The sequence below is a fragment of the Bombus vancouverensis genome, chromosome 8 (assembly GCF_051014615.1).
Source record: "Bombus vancouverensis nearcticus chromosome 8, iyBomVanc1_principal, whole genome shotgun sequence".
Classification (NCBI taxonomy): Eukaryota; Metazoa; Arthropoda; class Insecta; order Hymenoptera; family Apidae; genus Bombus; species Bombus vancouverensis.
The window spans coordinates 14978645-14996343 of NC_134918.1; the positions used below are offsets into that span (position 1 = coordinate 14978645).

At 42.1% G+C, this 17699-nt stretch overlaps 1 protein-coding gene across 5 annotated transcripts in view; it reads right to left on the bottom strand.

Annotated features, from left to right (window-relative positions):
* Neto (Neuropilin and tolloid-like) overlaps positions 1 to 17699 on the bottom strand; it is a 78600-nt gene that overhangs the window by 17179 nt on the left and 43722 nt on the right. For all 5 annotated transcript variants that reach the window (XM_033327407.2, XM_033327415.2, XM_033327393.2 and 2 more), the window contains 2 exons: positions 11391 to 11863; positions 10666 to 10900 (listed from right to left, as the gene is read on the bottom strand). In XM_033327407.2, coding sequence (XP_033183298.1) covers positions 10666 to 10900; positions 11391 to 11863 — 708 coding nt within the window. The remainder of the gene's footprint in view (positions 1 to 10665; positions 10901 to 11390; positions 11864 to 17699) is intronic.

A 17699-nucleotide genomic window follows, 5' to 3' on the forward strand; every position in this document is an offset into this window, starting at 1 on the left:
ACAAAGCGATGTCACACACGCATTGTTTGGATTGTTATGCATGAGTTTGGCCGTTTGGTCGGCTTACACGAAGGAATGTTCTAACGTCGTTAACGTCGAAAGTCGACCTGGCAACCGGCCAGGTTATTCTTCGTATTCGTCGCGCAACTTTTTTGACTCGTCTTATACCGTAAAGTACCCGGTTTAACTTACAACGCGGTACTTTCTACGTGCTTTTTATCTACTGGCAAAAAGCAACTCATTTATCGCGACATAAATTCTTGGAAAGAATTGATCGTTAAAAGAAGCGGCCCATAAGATTCCGCCGACGAAGCTTTTCGTTTTCAAGAAGAAGGTTAGGAACTTCTGCTTCGTCGGATATGTTCTTTAATACCTGACAAGTTATCTGGCGAGCGTTAGAGTCGCGAACCTATCGTTCTCACGTTTTCCACGCAATAAATCGAAATCGATGTTCTTTTATGCGCGACAGAATCTCGGGCGTATGGTGACATCGTGAACGCGCGATTTGCAAAATCAGCCTGTCCGATCGCTTTCTTAGCATCGAACTGTGCTATTCGTATATAAATCCCAGTCGATCGCTGATGCGATCTGTAATGAAGTCGTTGGCATGCAAACGCGACTTTACTTTCCTCGCACGTACCAAGATTATCCAAGAATTATTTACCGCGAATCGATCGTTAGAATTCACTTGATCTTTCTAGCAACGCAACGAGGGGGAATTCCGCGGTATTTGGCTGTAGGTTGTGTGCGTATAGTTCTCACGTTTCGTTTCACTTGCTGAATCGTAGAGAGATTGCTGCCGCTCTGTCGAACAATTAACGCGTTTCCAACTCTCTGGTTCCTCTTAGGTATAATTATTTCAAGCTAGCAAAGATTCCTTTGTCAAAATGAGATACGCACGAACGCACCTGGATATATGAAATCATCTCTAAATTCCAAATGGTTCGATGAACGCTTTGTACCATATAACACAGCGGAGATCGGACAAGCGGTGAACCAAAAGTCCATCGTGTGTAGGGAAAGGATAGTACTTGCGCGTTGTTTACGGTTCGCTCATAAATACTTGGTATTTGTGAATAAAATATCTCGTCCGTATCGCCATTTGTGTGCCGCGTAAAAATTTATACCCGTCCGATCGCGATATGAAGGAAATTATTGACTGAAAATCGTGGTATAAAAGCCGCGTATTTGTTTCTGAGCGATCGCTAAACGCCACTCGAAGAAATGGATCGTCTATTTTCGTGGCAATTAAAAGTACGTAAACGGTTTCCGTGAATAACGTACTCTGGGGATGTACGCGATAAATCGTATTGATGATCCGGATAAGGTACGATTTCGAAACGAGTATTATTAGTGGCTTTCTCGCTATACAACCGCATAGGAATGTCATGCTCACGACGAAGCTGTTATTTTCATTCGTGTATTTATGTTACGCTGTGAATGAAATTCTGGCTATCATCTGCGGCCAGCCCACGCGAACAGCGAACTCGTTTTCGTCCGAAGGACGAACGAATATTTTCTATATGAGACTTACCAACAGCAGGAAATCCATCGCGACACGACACACCTACCGTAAAAATCGCAGTTGACGATTGATTCCGAACCTACGACTGAGTGGAGAACGGTATCGTACGTGGCACTAAAATGTCACGACTTCGCCATCGAACAACGACCGTTCTTGGCTCTTTTTTGAATGGCGCTTCGAGCCCTCCATTGACGGAGCCGCGTTTCTTCGATGCGAAGAAAGAAGGAAACGATAAAAAGCGGGACAGAAAAGAAGGAAGGAATAAAGGTCTGCGTGGCGACTATTTTCTCGGAGGGGGAGGAAACTCTAAAGCGGTGGCAATCTCGCCCCAACTACTGTCCGCTTTCGCACGGAAATACCAGTATTCCAGTCGCGGTGCGATCGATCGAGTTTTTCAACAGATTCAAAGAGTCTTCTTCTCCTATTTTCACGCTTCATTATCTTTTGATTGTGTCACCTTCCGTCTGCTGCTTGTAATCATTGTGGAAATTAAGGGCCATTCTCAAAGGGTTTCGCAATTCTCCGCTATTGTACGACGTTCACGACTTATTTATCAACCCGCCTCTCGCGTTTCCTCTCCTCCAATTTCTTAGTCTTTTCAGAAGTAAGCATCACGGCGTTATGTACATAGTTACACCTGTAACGGTGTCACTGCGCATCGCAGTTCTGGATGCCACGAATTTCTATCGACCCAGTCTACCTAATCGCTGAGCGGCAAACGTACTGCGAAACCACGAATCCAGTAATTTCGAGCGAGAGGGTGCGATATCTGTCCCAAGTTAAACTTTCGCCGTCGTCGATATCTAACACCAACTTTCACGACGTCTCAGCCACCGTGAACATCGTTTACGTATGGAGTAAATGGCTTCCGTCATCGCAGAACTTACCTGAGCCGTGAAATCCAAGGTACACGCAAATATTCGACCATTCGCGATATTAGTGTATATCGTGGTTCTAGCCTGACATTCTACGAACTCGTCTGTCTTGGAATCCACTGCCATTTTCCTCTGACTATCAGGTTCCATACCTCTCGTCTTCCGTAACTACTAGCGTTCCCTTCCCAATAAACCAGTCGAATTTTCACCGGCGTTTCGTATTTTTCGTAGCTAGCGTACGAAGAAACCCCGCGAGTCACGAAGTCTGTACAAATTTTCGCACATTTTCCACCAGTATTCCCGGGAACTTAGAACGAAAGCTCGAGGATGATTTCTACGAGAACGTGATTAGAGTTTCATTCTGCGGCACGATCGTAGAAATATATCCGTAACTAATGGGCGTGGATTTTATCCATGATGTCAGATATCGAGAGGTATCGAGAAGGGTAAGAAGAAAGCCTTTCTTAGGTGTCTACCGCGAAAAAATATTGCAATCGTACGTGCTTAGCTTTCGTATACCTAAAATTTATTATTGATCTTTCGAGTAATTTCGAACGAATAATTTTAAAAGATATCGCTCTATTTAATGTGAATTATAACGTAGAATATATTAAGAGCCGAAAACGTATAATTACCTCCATTTGGAAATGTAAAAGTTTTCACAGAAAGATTAAAAAATTACTCGTCAAACAGATTTTTCTAGGGTAGAGTATAAATTTTATTCTGGTAATTTTAGTGAAAATTGTTCAAAAGTTTCTATAAAAAGAAGTGTAATGGACTTTTGAAGGTCTCAAGCCAATAGCCTGAATTCGTGGTCGCAATAATGATCAGCATCTCCACGGGTAGTTCATCGAATTTTCCATAGAGATTGGCAAGATAAGGAAGAGCGTTGCACGGTTCCTGAGAGTTGAATGACCTAGTCGGTCTGTTCCCGAAGCCCCGGTAAAATGGTGTAGTTTCCCTCCTTGTTCAAATCGGATATTTATTTCTTGCAACTGCACCGCCGATTAATATTTGCAAACTTTTCCCATGGTAAAACCATAGACAGAAATATATTCTGGCGCATGCAGGTATTTATGAAACGAAAGCAAACAAGACATTTTTAATTCGAAACATTGATATAAAGTATAACTGTTTTTTTTCTTTTGCGAAAACAAAAGTAAAATGTGGAAATCCGATTTTATATACGCGTTGGATTTTGAACGTTACGTTTTCCGTTTTAGATTTCATGATTTCGTGAAAATTTTTTGTTCAAATTTCCGACTTTATGCTAAATCGAATAAGTACCGTGCGTACTGTAGCATCGTTTCCAAAGTAAATAAATAAATATGAAAAATATATACACAATATATACATATATAAATAAAATAACATAAAATTAATCTATATCTAAAAACAGAGTTCTCTTTATGCTTGAAGCCAGGACGATGTAAAAGCTTCTTTATTCGAGAGAAATGATGAATTTATAACGCGAAAGTAACGTCAATTCAATTCTTTGCTGGATAATTTTTTTTCAATTTTCAACTTGATTATTTCTTTGACGACCTATCGCACCTATTTCCACGCGAATAGAAATAGTTTGTATTCTTGAAGCGATGGAATTATATCGCCGGCCAGTGCAAACGACGTTTCACCGAATATTGAGCTAACAACCTAATGACAGATGTAAATAAATTTGCACTCGGTATTTCGCTTTCATTGCGCGGCAAACGAGCAAACTTTATTGCGATTTTATTTCACTTTTCCTTCGAATGGAATGGAATAAGAAGGGGAGAACGAGGTCTCCATGGAATCCAGTCCCGAGTTTACTTTCTGTTACGTTTAAATCTCTCGAAAATGTTTCGCGACCTCTACTGTAACCTGTCTGGAACTCATTTTTTCATGGTCGATGATTTATGATATCCTATTCAGATCCACCCACGGATTCGTGTAATATATCCATTTACTTTGAGGACGACCATTAAATCGGCAAAGGGTCGACGATAATAGATCGGTCTGCTGCGAAGGATTATTTCTATGGTATAACGACGAATATCGAGCGAAAAACAGTCGCGAAAAAGTGATCACCCGTCTTGTTTAACTGAGCGTAAAATGTCGACCGTTCGTTAAATTATATTTAGCTGAGAGTCGGTGGAAAGGCATCGTAAAAATTGGATCGTGATCATCCGATGTAAAAAGAAGGAAACATTTTTATGGTTTTCATTAACGCAGGAGAAACCAATGAATTGGATTCCGCGAAAAACCGCCGTTAGAGGGAAATGTAAAGGGGAGAGACACGACTATATTTTAGTCGGAGCCGCGGGAAGGCTAGCTATATTTTACACGGTATTAGGCGGCTTAAGGACGCTACGAGTTTGGGAAATAGAGCGAGCCGATTCTTTTACATTCGCATCAAGTCGTATCCCGTTGAGTGAGAACATTTAACGAGCACTCCCGACAAGGATGACCGAGAAGGGGCATGATCCATCCTGAAAAGCGAGCCATTTTCGGAGATACGTTGTTAAGAGCCGATGAAGGGGAGAGTTTGCCGAGACAGATCCTCAGGGATTTTATATACCAGCGCTCTTCTTTATCTACACTTTGGGACGCGCGTATTCCTCAACGTTCGATCGTGAATTAAATACAGTTTCTTCGACGATATAATTTGATGAAATTTTCCAGTGACGCTTTTCTTTGGATTTTGTCCAATGTCTCTCTAAAGATATCGTCACGATCGTTTGGAGAAAGGTTGATTTGTAGCAAGGAATATCGGGAGAAAAATTAACGTATCGTAAAGCACAGATGAAACGACATTACGTTCGATTCGCTCGATGCGCGCAGGTTGAATTAAAACGATTTGTTTAGCGCTTCGAAGGCGATTTTCTTGCGCTTATTCGACATTACGATTGAAACGAACCGAGAACACGTCGTTTTGTCACAGGCTGATGTATAGACATCAGGATAGAATAGATGGGAATGCATCGATGCACTTCGTTGTACGCGCTTAAACGGTCGCTCGGCCGAGATTTCCGCTTTCGTAGTGATTCATTGCAGTTAGAGGTGCGTTCGACGATGCCACTCGTCATGGAACGCGGCTGTAGAGGACAATGGAGAACGAGCCAGCCGCAAGAAGGAATTAACCAGCACCAACTTTATCACAGCTAACTGCGCTGTCCTTGCTCCCCAATGAATTTACCGATTCGAACACGGACCGAAGTAATTTCAACGATCGAAATCGTTAAATCGCACGTAATCTCTGGCCGTTCCGTTGATTAAAAATGTCCGTGGAAAAATGTCTTGGTTCTTTATCATTTTATCGCCCATGGAAGTTGTGACTTGTTCGTTAGCGTGGAAACATATTATGTGTTATCTCTTCTTTCCTTTTCCACTGATAAATCACCTAACTTTCCTACAATCTGGTTTACTCTCGATTGATCTTCCTCAACATAAGTTAGGCCGTTCCTTCGACGGTGCAATTGGGGTGTAATCGGTAGCAGTTTCTTCGGTAAAGTTGATCGATGGGAACGCACATTGTGGGTGGTCTTTAGCGCCATTTTAGTTCAAGGACAAGCGCAGTGTCTTACCGCAATTAATGGCTTCCCTTGCACAGACTCTCGGCCTTAGAGTATTTCGATGTTCCACGAAACACGGAGACGGCAGAAGGGCGGTCGCCCTTGATTTACGTGGGGTCGCATTAAACGGTTCTTTGATGGCCCCTTACCTCCTGAGTGGTTGATAACTAGATTTGCTCGTCCACTTTGGAACTTAGCCACGACTTCCTCCTATCTCCGACGATTCTAGAAAGCCTTTTTCTCTCGGGCTCTAGGTTGCTACCTTTTTCCTTTCTTTTCGTTTTTTACCAGTTTCTACCCTTCGATGTCTCCCGCGGGTCATGTCCAAACATCGAAAGTATTAACCTTGCCGTCGAATAGCACGATCGCGTCTCTGACTCACACCATTTAGCACAATTCCGATCGCGTTCAACGTAAAAACTGGCAATAATGGTGAGATATAAGTGGTAAAGGAGACAAACGAACGTGCCTCGATGTTACACACGTGGTAGAGGGAAACTTTTTATCGCTAGTCTGTGTTCCGTAGCGTGAAACGCGAAACTTGGCAGAGGTAAGAAAGCCGTGGTACGCTCGTCGACGCGCTTTAAATTGCGCTTGCCTACACTGCTGCTAAATTGGTTGGTGGTTACAGGTAACGAGACAGGGAGAACGAACTGGTAACGAAGTATCAAGTAGCGGTGATGTCTGCGAAAAATGGAGTATGATCGAGTCTCGTGTCGTGATCGCGGTCGCGTTCGTCCAAGTGTCATTCGCAACTTTTCGCGTTTCGCCAGATTTCCGCTTTCTTTGGTTATCGTTCGCGAAACATGGTGTCCTCGTTATCCACTTTCGAAGGTCGATCTTCTTTACTCGACATTGGAAGTCGACCGACGCCCGTAAATGGGATCGATAAGCGGCGTCACATGTTCCTCGAGCTTAGAACCGGTTGTCCTTCGCATGCATGACTATGTCACGGATTACGCTAATAATTTATAAGCTGTATTATCGGCGAATTCCACCGATTTGGCGATGGCGACGATCGCAAAGAGAGAGAGTTTGATTATTCGTTCGTAATTAGAAAAGAAGTTGTGTCGTTTGGTCAGGTTACCGCACGGTTCTTCAAGGGAGATCAAGCGTACCCGTTTAACGAACTGCTGTTCTTCGAGCCCCATTTCTTCGTTATTCCACAAAACGGAAGAGGTTCGATCGCGTTTCATCCGGCGAATGCTTATTCAGTCTCCAACCAACTGTGATCTCATTAACGTGCCTGAGTGGCTCCAACTGCTTAAAGGTGTCCCACATTTCATAATGATACCGATGTAACCGCGTTATCGTGTTCACGAGCGAGCAATTAAAAAGGTTTCATCCGTGCAATTAGGACCTTCTCCCGATGCCGGTTTCTCCGCAAGGGTTACTTGGCCCGTTTGCGTGAGCTCTTCGATCAGGAGCGTCAGCCAGAATAGAAAGAATTAAAAAGGAAGGCGAACGAGAGCCGTGTCCGCGTTATATAGCGGCGTCGATTCATTGACTCGATTATTGTTCTAATTTCCAGTGTTTCTTGGAACTTGCCGATGAACCAGCAAAATCCGTAGTTTACGACCGAGCGATTTTCTAGAACGAGAAAATGTTATCGTGGCAAATGCAATATCGCACAAGCACGACATACGAGGAATGTTCCACCGCGAATGTTTCGTTCTCGATCAGTTATTTTATTCGAACGAGATTCTCCAGATCTATTTTTTCCCCTTCTTTTTTGAATTCTTTTGAAAAATTGCAGAAATCCATTAAACTTATCGATACAGCGTCGCGGAAAAGAAGCAAATGGGAACGAACTGATCACGTTGACGGATTTATCGTGTCCTTTCAGTAATCGCACCATACATTTAGGTTGCATTAGCCTTTGCGGCCCGCGTGTTTTTCCAACATAGGATTCGTACGAATCTGAAGCTGCATCGCGAATGCATACGGAATACCAATTCCGATCTAAACTACCCGTTATCTGTGCTACATCGAGCACACAATCAAGTAGTCTTTGCGCTCGATCGTCCATCAATTCGCAATTGCAGTTGGACTCGAACGCGCGCGCACATAGATCTGCCCTCGCTTCGAGCGGTTCGTCTTTGAGCGTCGCGACAGTAGAGAGAAGTTCGAATTGTTCCAATTAAACTTTGATCGTGTCTGGCCTGTCGCCGGGACATACCGGCCGAAACGTGATTGAAACATTGACCTTTGTTTCGCTCGATGATCCTCCAAAAGTTTCGACGATTCGTCGTCGTGTGTCGAGAACTAGGCTTTCGTCGAGTTTAACGAGTTCACCTAGACACGTAAGAAATCATAGGAAGGAAACGAAGGCGGCAAACTAAGAACAGCACTTGAAATAACAACGATTGCGCTGTTGAGTTTTGAAACGATGGTAACTAAATGCGCCACGGTGCAACTTAATAGCACTGTTGTTGCGCAATTTATACAATTTCAAACGATTTAACGGAGAGTGAATTGCGTCAATTTACGCCGAAACTTCCTTAATCCCTGCCAGTTCCGTATTGATGTTTAGGATAATTGGATGTCGTAATTTACATAGGGTGCTTAATATGTCGTAATCACTTCGATCAATGTAATAGAGGTTGCGATGCATCAACATATTGGTCCCTTTAATGATGCTAGTTATAGTATGTTGTTCGTCACTAATCGGTTCGTGAGTGTAAATAACCAGAAAAATTGAATTCCACATTTACGAAAACGATCTTTGATGTTATTTTAGAAATAATTTCCTTCGCACGTATCTATTCAAAAATCTTTCGATTAAATGATTTCAATCGTAAATAGCTCCTAACCATAGGATAATCGGTGTTTCCAAATCATCTAATCACATCGTGCTGCAAGGATCGTTTAAGCTAACGTTCTCGTATTGATTCTCGTTTCCTTCCAACATCAACGATATAATTTCGTTCGTACGAAGCTTTAAACAGGCTATTTTAAACGAAGATTATACTTTCTTATCAGCCGACAAGCAATTGCAGCAGCTCTCTCTTATCAGCCGGTCAGGATAAACCGTGGAAAGAATATTATCAGAGAAAATACATTCTTAAACGTATTCAGCGCACGTTGTAACGGTTTAAACTCGCTACGTACCGCAGCTATTCGTAATCCATGACGATCCGCCCTCACATGTAAATCCGAGCCAATAGCGTAGCGCACGTTAGACGCCCAGAAAGGAAATAAGGCACATCGGTTCGTATCGACATCCGGTTGTGTGTGATTTACAAGCGGTTCAATCTGAATTTATTCACCGGTCTGCAAGCTACGCTCATAAATGATTTACAACGTTGCCTTCTGATATTTATTTTTATTTGGAAAACCGGCTTCCAACCGGGAATTTTACGGTTTTTACACAAAGAAAACAGATGCGACTGCTGTCGAACCTATCGTTTCCAAAACTCGGCCGAGGACCAGCGATCGCGGCGGATACTATTTTGGTACGTCAGAAGAAGATTCGGCGCGTCCACAGTCTGAGGCTCGTCGACCCTGACTCAATTTCCAACACGACCCAGCTGCCCTCGTTTGCTCAATCCGACGCGTTTCGAGGCGTTTGGATCATCTAAAAGGAACGAGCGTTCCTCGAATGGCTCGTGCCTTTTACTACCTCTTTCTCTTCGTTTACTCACCCTAACCCTGGAACGAAAGGACGAAAGAGTTACGGGTATCTCGCGTCACGGTTCGTATATTTGACGCAAATGGAACCATAAATGCACGTAATTACGTTCGTTGCCCAGACAGTATTCTTCAGGAACTTCCAGAAACCGTGAAAAGGGATACCGATAAAAGGTAATGAATATCTTCATCATTTTTATGGAATCAAGTTTTTACACGATTGTTCGGGAAATGTTTCTCGCGTTCCTCGCGAGAATGGATTTCCAGTCGCCTCGTCCATGATTTATCGATTCGTTATCAAAACTTGGACCCAGGCATGATTTATTATTTCGACTCGCATTCGCCAGACCGTTTTACGCAATTACTCTTCCCGGGTCGGTTGATACGTCAAGGATGCAAGAAGGATGTAGTTTCGCGTTGAATTCACGGTGGTAAAAGTAGCGTGGAATCAGTTGTTTGCTCGTCGCGAATCGTAATGCGTTTCCTTTACGAGCGATCGGTCGCGACGAAACACCGCAGTTTGCCGACGCTATTAATTCTCCGTGCTAGTTTTCCCTGTGGCCCGTTTATTATAAATTCGATGCTTGCCACTGTTTATTCGACATCCGAGCGGACAGCGAGAAGGGAAAAATTGATGCGCTTCTTTCGACTCGCCGACGTGCACGAATGCATTGTATCGACGAGCGGCAGAGAAATTTACTGTCGGCATCGGACAGTATCTCCTCGTCGGACCAACGAAACCACCAGAGTGTATCAATCACGGCGTCGCGCGTGTTAGTCGTTCGCCCCTTTTCGAAGTTTGGTCGGTGCCGTAGCCAGCAGGCTACGACGAACTTATACATATGAAACGAGTGGAATATCAAACTCGAACTCCGACGTGCACAGTTAGCGTCTAGTTAATTCCACGAGTTATCGAGATAAGTGGAAACTCGCTGCTATAATAAATTTACTCTGTTTGATGTAATATACCATGCTCGTGGCATTACGTGTTTCGAATATGGAACAATATCAAAACGATTTTGCAAAGAGTAGTCTTTTATCTTTCGAAACGACCTAAACGAGGAAGAGAAAAACGTTTACTCACCTTCCAGGACTTTCACGCACTCCGTGAGGTTTGGATAGTTTTCTGGATACCTCGGACTGTAAAATTCTTGTTTAGTGTCGTCACCGATAGTGAATTTCTCGCACGCGTTCTTTTCTGTAACGTGCCTCATTTGACGACGTATAACGTCGTTTACAACGAACGGAGTCGGCGTTGTGCTGACATTCCTCCGATTTTTCCAGGAGTCGAATAACTTGGCTTTCTGCGTCGCCACTATCTACACATATTTGAAAGTTACGTGATAGTTTACACGAGGTGTATGGAACTTTTTCTTGGCTATTACACCTGGTACGGTTCAATTTTAAAGCTAACGTTAGTTTAAGTCTGGCAGGATTGAAAATTTACACGATCGATAAGCAATAATCCTCTAATCCTCAGGTGTCAGGTCGTTAATTATATAACGGCGTAACGATGCTTTGGGTAACTGGTATCGTGATAACGTTAAATTATAGTTATCGACCTGCTGTAAAATCATTGGCCACGCGGAAAATATATATCTACCGTTATTACGTTAAAATAATGTATATTATTTCGCGTTTAATTCTTTTATCGCTCGAGATTTCATTAGTCCCTTCGTTTTCAATTGCCTTATAGCGGCAACGAACAGTGAAACCAGATCGTTTCGTTCTTCCTCTAGTCGTGCAAGTTACATAGCAGCGATAATCGAGGAGACGTAAGGTTAACAGCAGAAACATGATACGACTTACGTTGTCAAAACTTGCCGGGGAAATGATGTTCGCGTTAAAGCTCCATCGTTCTGGCGTTGATTGGATAAACGTCCGTGAAGTAGATAGATTTATTTTCTGCCTTGTGTCATTCATACTCCTCGAAAACACGGTCGCGTTTTCGTTCGAGATTTTCACTTTTCCCGTGTCATTCTTTCCCGTCCTATACGTCGCTTCGATATTCCTGTTCATTTCGATCTTCTCTTCCTCCTCTTCGTCCTCGTCCAGGCTCTCGCTGGTCGGTTTTAACAAGTCCAGCGTGACTCGTTCCCGGGAACTCGAGCTGTCCGCGTGCCAGGAAGTTGTCTGGTGAAACTTTCCGATAGATTTGGTTTCTCCGGTGGTACGTTCCGTACTGGAGGACGAGGCAAAGGTTCGGCCGCTCCTTCTCGCGTCGTACGTATTCCACAGTGACTCCTCCGTCTCGCGTGTGGCTTCCGCGGCCGTCCCAGTGACTGAAACATTAATGGTCAAGAGAAGCTTGTTAATAGTTGCCATTTTCTAATGATATTTTAGTTATTATAAGCCTTGTATAGTACTAGAATATTCTCTTTTCGGCGAAATGTTTCAGCCAACGGAAATCTCGAAATATATGTTTCGCTCGACGAACCGCTGCAGCAACTGAACGTCGAGAAATTCAACGATCTTATAATCGGCTAAGGATGTTTGGTATTCGTTAAATGTACGTTCTCTTTCTTTACGTTAATGCGTTTTTCCGTAATATGTTGAAAATTGTATTCGCGAAATTTTATTCACCACGGGCTTACCATGTGGAATATAAAGGAACGAAGAGACAAAAAATGGAGAAAAAAACAAAATAATCGGCCAGAAACTAGTTTAGGCCGATCTAGTCGAGAGACTACGCTCTCGACAAAGACGAAACTTGTAAATTCGGTTCGCGGAAAAAAACGCGGTGCAATCGATTTCGCTGTTTCGACTATGTTTATTTTTTTCCCTCGTTTTCCTAGTTGCTATCAACGCAGTGCGCGATCTGGGTTTGACATCGACGGACGCACAAACGCAGCCGAATTCCGTTCCATACGTAACTGAATTTGTCATGGTGTTGCGCGACTTTCTCGAAAGGCCACTATCGCAACGAACGCCGTAATTTTCGAATTTATTCTCCACTGGTAAAATTGCGAAATCGTTGAATAACCTACGACGAAACGATTCGAGTCTCTGGCGCGAAAAGAGAACAAAATCAACGTAAACACGTTCTTTAGTCCCGATGTTTTATAGCGGGGTATGAAAGATTTTCATAAAAGTTTTTGAAATATCTTTCCCTTACCGGAAGCTATTGTGTAAACGTTCCAAGCATATGAATTTCAAATGGTACGAGTTTTCCCATTTTCTCGTTAAGCAGCGAGTGCATACGACAAGCACAATAATTCACAAAAGGATCCGTTTCACAGGAATATTGTTTCGAGATTTATGACATTACAAGTTCTTAATTTAAGGAATTTCGTGCTGTAGATTTGTAATTTGTTTATTCTTAGTTTTAACGTATTTACTTCTCCATTGTCTACTCTTATAAACTCCGTATATTCTTTTATAAATAATTTTAGTACGATAATGGAGTGTAAAATGATAAAAATCCTCCGCAGCAAAGAATAAGAATTACTTTCCTACGTCCGTGTCTAGTACAATTTAATCAACCACACCCATGTCATTCTCTTTCGCGGACAGTCCGTTAATTTGCATCATTTATGGACGTACTCCTTTCACGCAAAATGTCGTAGAATCGTCGCCACGTCTATTACGTAATCTTGCTGCCTGTTCTATGGAACTCGCAAATTTCATTAACAAATATTAGCGCACGAGATACTAGCGAAACCAGACGTTTCTTTGTTTATTTTTGTACTTCAAGGAAAAATGTATAGCTCGGGCCCGTTGGAATTTGCTCAGTGTACGTTTGTCCATTATGGAACGTAACATTGGATGTATGTTGTTCTTTGACAGCATCGATATGCAGAAATGTGAAAACAGAACTTTCGTATGTCGCGTCGCTCGAAAAGATCGCCGCTGTTTCAGAAGTCTTTGTCTCTGTCACTGTCACGGAATATTCGACGTTGAACATTCCATGCTCTTGAAAGATTCTTCTCTCTCGATTCGAAGTCCTGCAATATATATCAACAAAGAGTTCTAAATTTAACGGCAACGTAACTACAACTATTTTATGTTGGACAGATTCGACGGATTTGCAGCTTCGATTAAAAGGTGTTTAATTTCTTTAAACTATGTAGTTAAGAATTTTGGAGCGTGCTCGCGGCAAAGAGATCAAGGAAAATGTTAGAGTGTCTGCAGCGGTTTCAACGGTGAAGTACCCCTCGACTGATTCACGTTTTCCTCTTTAACCGACGACGCCACTTATCAGCTCGCGCTTCGACCGGTTTATCTTGAAATTTGAAACGCGACACCGTCATAGGGCTTTTTAGAGAATCTCGAGAAATTCTTCGGGCAAAGCGTTTCTGTGACTGATTTCTTGCTGCAAAAGTCGCGCCAAAAGTGTATATCTTCTCCTGTTGGCCACGTAAATCTGATCCTTGCGCGTGTAGAACGTGTCCCGTTTTCCCTTTTCACACCCTTTTCGTACCGATGTTCCTTTTCTTTTTGCCCTGTTCAGTGCCTCAGTTTAAAAGCACGTTTCGTCTTCCATCGCTGTACCAGGAGAAAGAACGGCTGAGCGCTATCCTCCTTCTTTCATGTACCGCAAGATTTTACCACGTTGTTTACGGTTTTATTCCTTTTTCCTTTAAGAATCTCATCTTTCTTTCGTCGAGATAGGATCCGCCTCGATTTCGTACTCGTTCCTACATAGTCTACACCTTTTCCATAGCCAGCCAGTAATTGTTTTCTTCGCAGTACGTTCCGCTCCTCATTTCGCCAACGGCGTTTCCGCGTTTTAATAGTTGATCTCTCCTTATCGTAACACGAGAAACCTAATAGTTGGAGAAGTCGTTGGTTTTCTATCGAACTTCATGTAACTTTCGAAATTTAGATATCGAGAGTCAGGTCCGATAACGACAGACAATTATAGATACGGTGTAGCGGTTCGTAAAAGCTGCATGATAATTCAAATAAATTGGTCGGCTGGTTTAACTATTTGTATTAGGTACCGCAATGTCAGACTGCGCGCTGGTCTCAGTATTATACCTTCTATTTATAATTTCCCACGGGATACCGCTTTGCGCAACTGTCTAGCTCGCCTGTGCCTGCTTCTTTTCCCTTTTGTATCATTTAATTTGCCACCAATTCATTTTCTCGCAGCTGGGCATGCACGTGGTCCCGCTTCGTTTCATTCTATTAATTGACGACGCCCCGGGACGCAATTAACGGAACAAGCGGAGAACGTTTTAATGTAATGTCGAACGGACCGTGGTCCGAGGTCGAAGTTCAATTTCTACCGTTCGCTTCTGTACTCTCTGTGAAATAAATCCTGTTACCAAAAAGAAAGGAAAAGTTAGCAGTTAATCAGCTAAACTCTACAACGTGCGAATCCCTGCAGGATTAACACGAGTATGAATCCTTCTTATATGTAGCTGCCAAAGAGTGTTTGTTGGATCGAAACAGGACAACGTCCCGCGAGCTGTTGAATAATTTTCAAGAGAAAGAGCGAGTCCTTTGGAAGATTACTGAAAGCCATTTTTGTACATTAATGGGTTTGCTATGATTTGTCTTTTTGCGTTTATACCCCTCTTGTTGTTTAATATTCAAAGTTTCGTCGAGCCGAGTTTAAAGCGCGAATGCTTTAAAAGACAAAAAGATCGATAGGACTGTCTGACGAACAATAGAGTCTAATTTAAATCATACCTGGTCGTAATTACATTGATAAATAGTATTTACTTGCGCATAAATTAACCTAGTTATATAACTGAAGCTTTGTTCTTCGATAGTTGGATTCGTATAAAAAAAAAACAACTTATAACACAATGACGTAAATTCGCCATTGAATGAATTACAAATAATTAAATGAATAGGTGCCGGATATTGCGTTGCTTCATGTAACAATTGGGCCATTAATATTTCGAACCGCGTGGAGCTAATTAAAACAGTACGAAAACGCGAAATGTATCAGGCAAATATTTGCAAAATGGAAATTATTATAATACACGGACGCATAATTACCGATTTTCGTATATTTATGACAGATCTGATCAATGAACCAACGAAAAGGGCAGACTTTGAAACTCCGACCTACAAATATATTACGTTGCAACAGTTATGGCAGATTTTACCAACCCGGTCTAAGTGTTAGAAGATTTTGCATTCGCGAAGTGTTGACAAACTTTCGCTCGCGGAATTTGCGCCAACATCATCGGGTATTTTTCACTGCTAGAAAATTATTTGTCGAGCGTGTGTTCTTGGATGTTTCGGTAAAAGCCTAGCAATCGTCATCGAACAGAAGGGCAACGTTATTCGTCGAACTTTTAATCCTTCCACGTCGAGGAATCTATTTGCTTGCCGAAGTTACCGTGTACCCGAGACGTTTCCCTGGCAATACGAGCGGCACGGCAAGCACTCGATGATAAATCGAAAAAGTTTCTCGAATATAGAATCTCTCGTCTTGGCCCCCGACTGCGAAGAATCCTTCTACGTGATTCTCCAAAGGAATGGGATATATCACTTTCAGAAATTCATATCCAACTAGCCTTCGCCGAGGAGTGTTTCACGATTCTTCGCTTTCCACGTTCTTCGTTTCGCGATCCACGTCCGTGAAATTTCGATGTTACGAAGCTCGCAGTTCGCGCGAGGACGTGTTAGATGGCGATTAAAACTTGTTGCTCCGCTACGCAGGAACGTTATACAATACAAATTGGAAACTTCGCTAACTTGCACGGGAAACTAGCATAGATTTATGCCGCGTGGCAAGATAGAATTATCGACTAACTTCCGAGGAATTGTCTACACGCCGCATCATTCGCGAGCAGCGAAAATTGCCTTTCCGTTGAAAAATCAGCGCGCAAGCTTTACATATAGTTTCCCACGTTCGTTATTTTCCTAATTTTTTACGTATCAATTTCTATATATGTTGAGAATTGTGGATCTTAATTGCCGAAATAAAAGTCAAGGAACACTAAGGTTACACTTAGAATTCATATTAAAATAGTTTTAGATTTATTTAATAAACGATTTCCAGGATCTTCGTCGATATGCATTTGCACGCATCTCAGCACTTTCTTTGTCTCACCATCTTCCATACCAGACAGAACAGTTGCATTCATCTGTTTTTCCAAATGCCGCGCACACGCTTACTTCCACACACTCATATTCACATACGTGTGTCAGTACTACGCGGCCAATCTAGTCTAGCAAAATTATACGTATCTCAATAATACATTCTATTTTCGTCGAAACATAGATTAATACACACATAATAAACATAAACGTACATAGTAACATTCTTTTTACTCTATTTGTTCCTCTTCGTACTTCCCTACTTGATAGAGCAAATCCAAACATAGTAAATCATTAAGGAGTACCATTAAATATATTCGCTACAACAGATCTTAAAAACAATTAGAATTTTTATTATCAAAGGTTTTTCATCCGATCGAAATTTTTCATGCATTCTGCATTCAGATACTATTGCGATCACATGTACATCTACTACATACGTATATTCATAGATAACTTCGACGTGTAGAATGAGGAATTCCATTTTCTTCGCTCCCATGCAACGTGCAGCCACGGAATTGTTCCTATAAAAAGGGTGGGTGCTGCACGGAGCACTTGTCTCACTCGACCGAATCGCAGACACAAAATCGTGTTTGGTGCGCGATCAATGCAACTATTCGTATTTCTATAAGAACACAACTTTCTGTATGTAGAATAATATTTATAGAATGCGATAAAGCATCGTGAAAAATTTAGCGTACTCTGTAATATGAAATTATCCTAAATTAATTGTGAGATCCTCCAAAAAAATTACGAGACACCTACTCTTCTCGTTATTTTCATGTAGATCATTGTTTTTGTTTGGAAAATCGTATTCGTTGTAAGCGGATTATATCGCCGTGAAATTTGCAGTATCGTATCTGTTTCTATCGATTGAATTTTACGCCGAAACTTATTTATTTATTTAGAGTCTGGCCGATTTGTCGTTAAACTGATCGGTTCGCCCCAGCAGGATAGTTCCCGGGACGATAAATCGAAGTCGCACGAACAATATTCGCGATTCCGGACGTGTCAGCCGTAAAGTCCATCGTGCAGTAACCGTAAACAAAAACTTTCCTGTTTACCAATGAATTATAGAGTTTTATCTATGGTCAGTTGTAAAATACGAGAAACGAT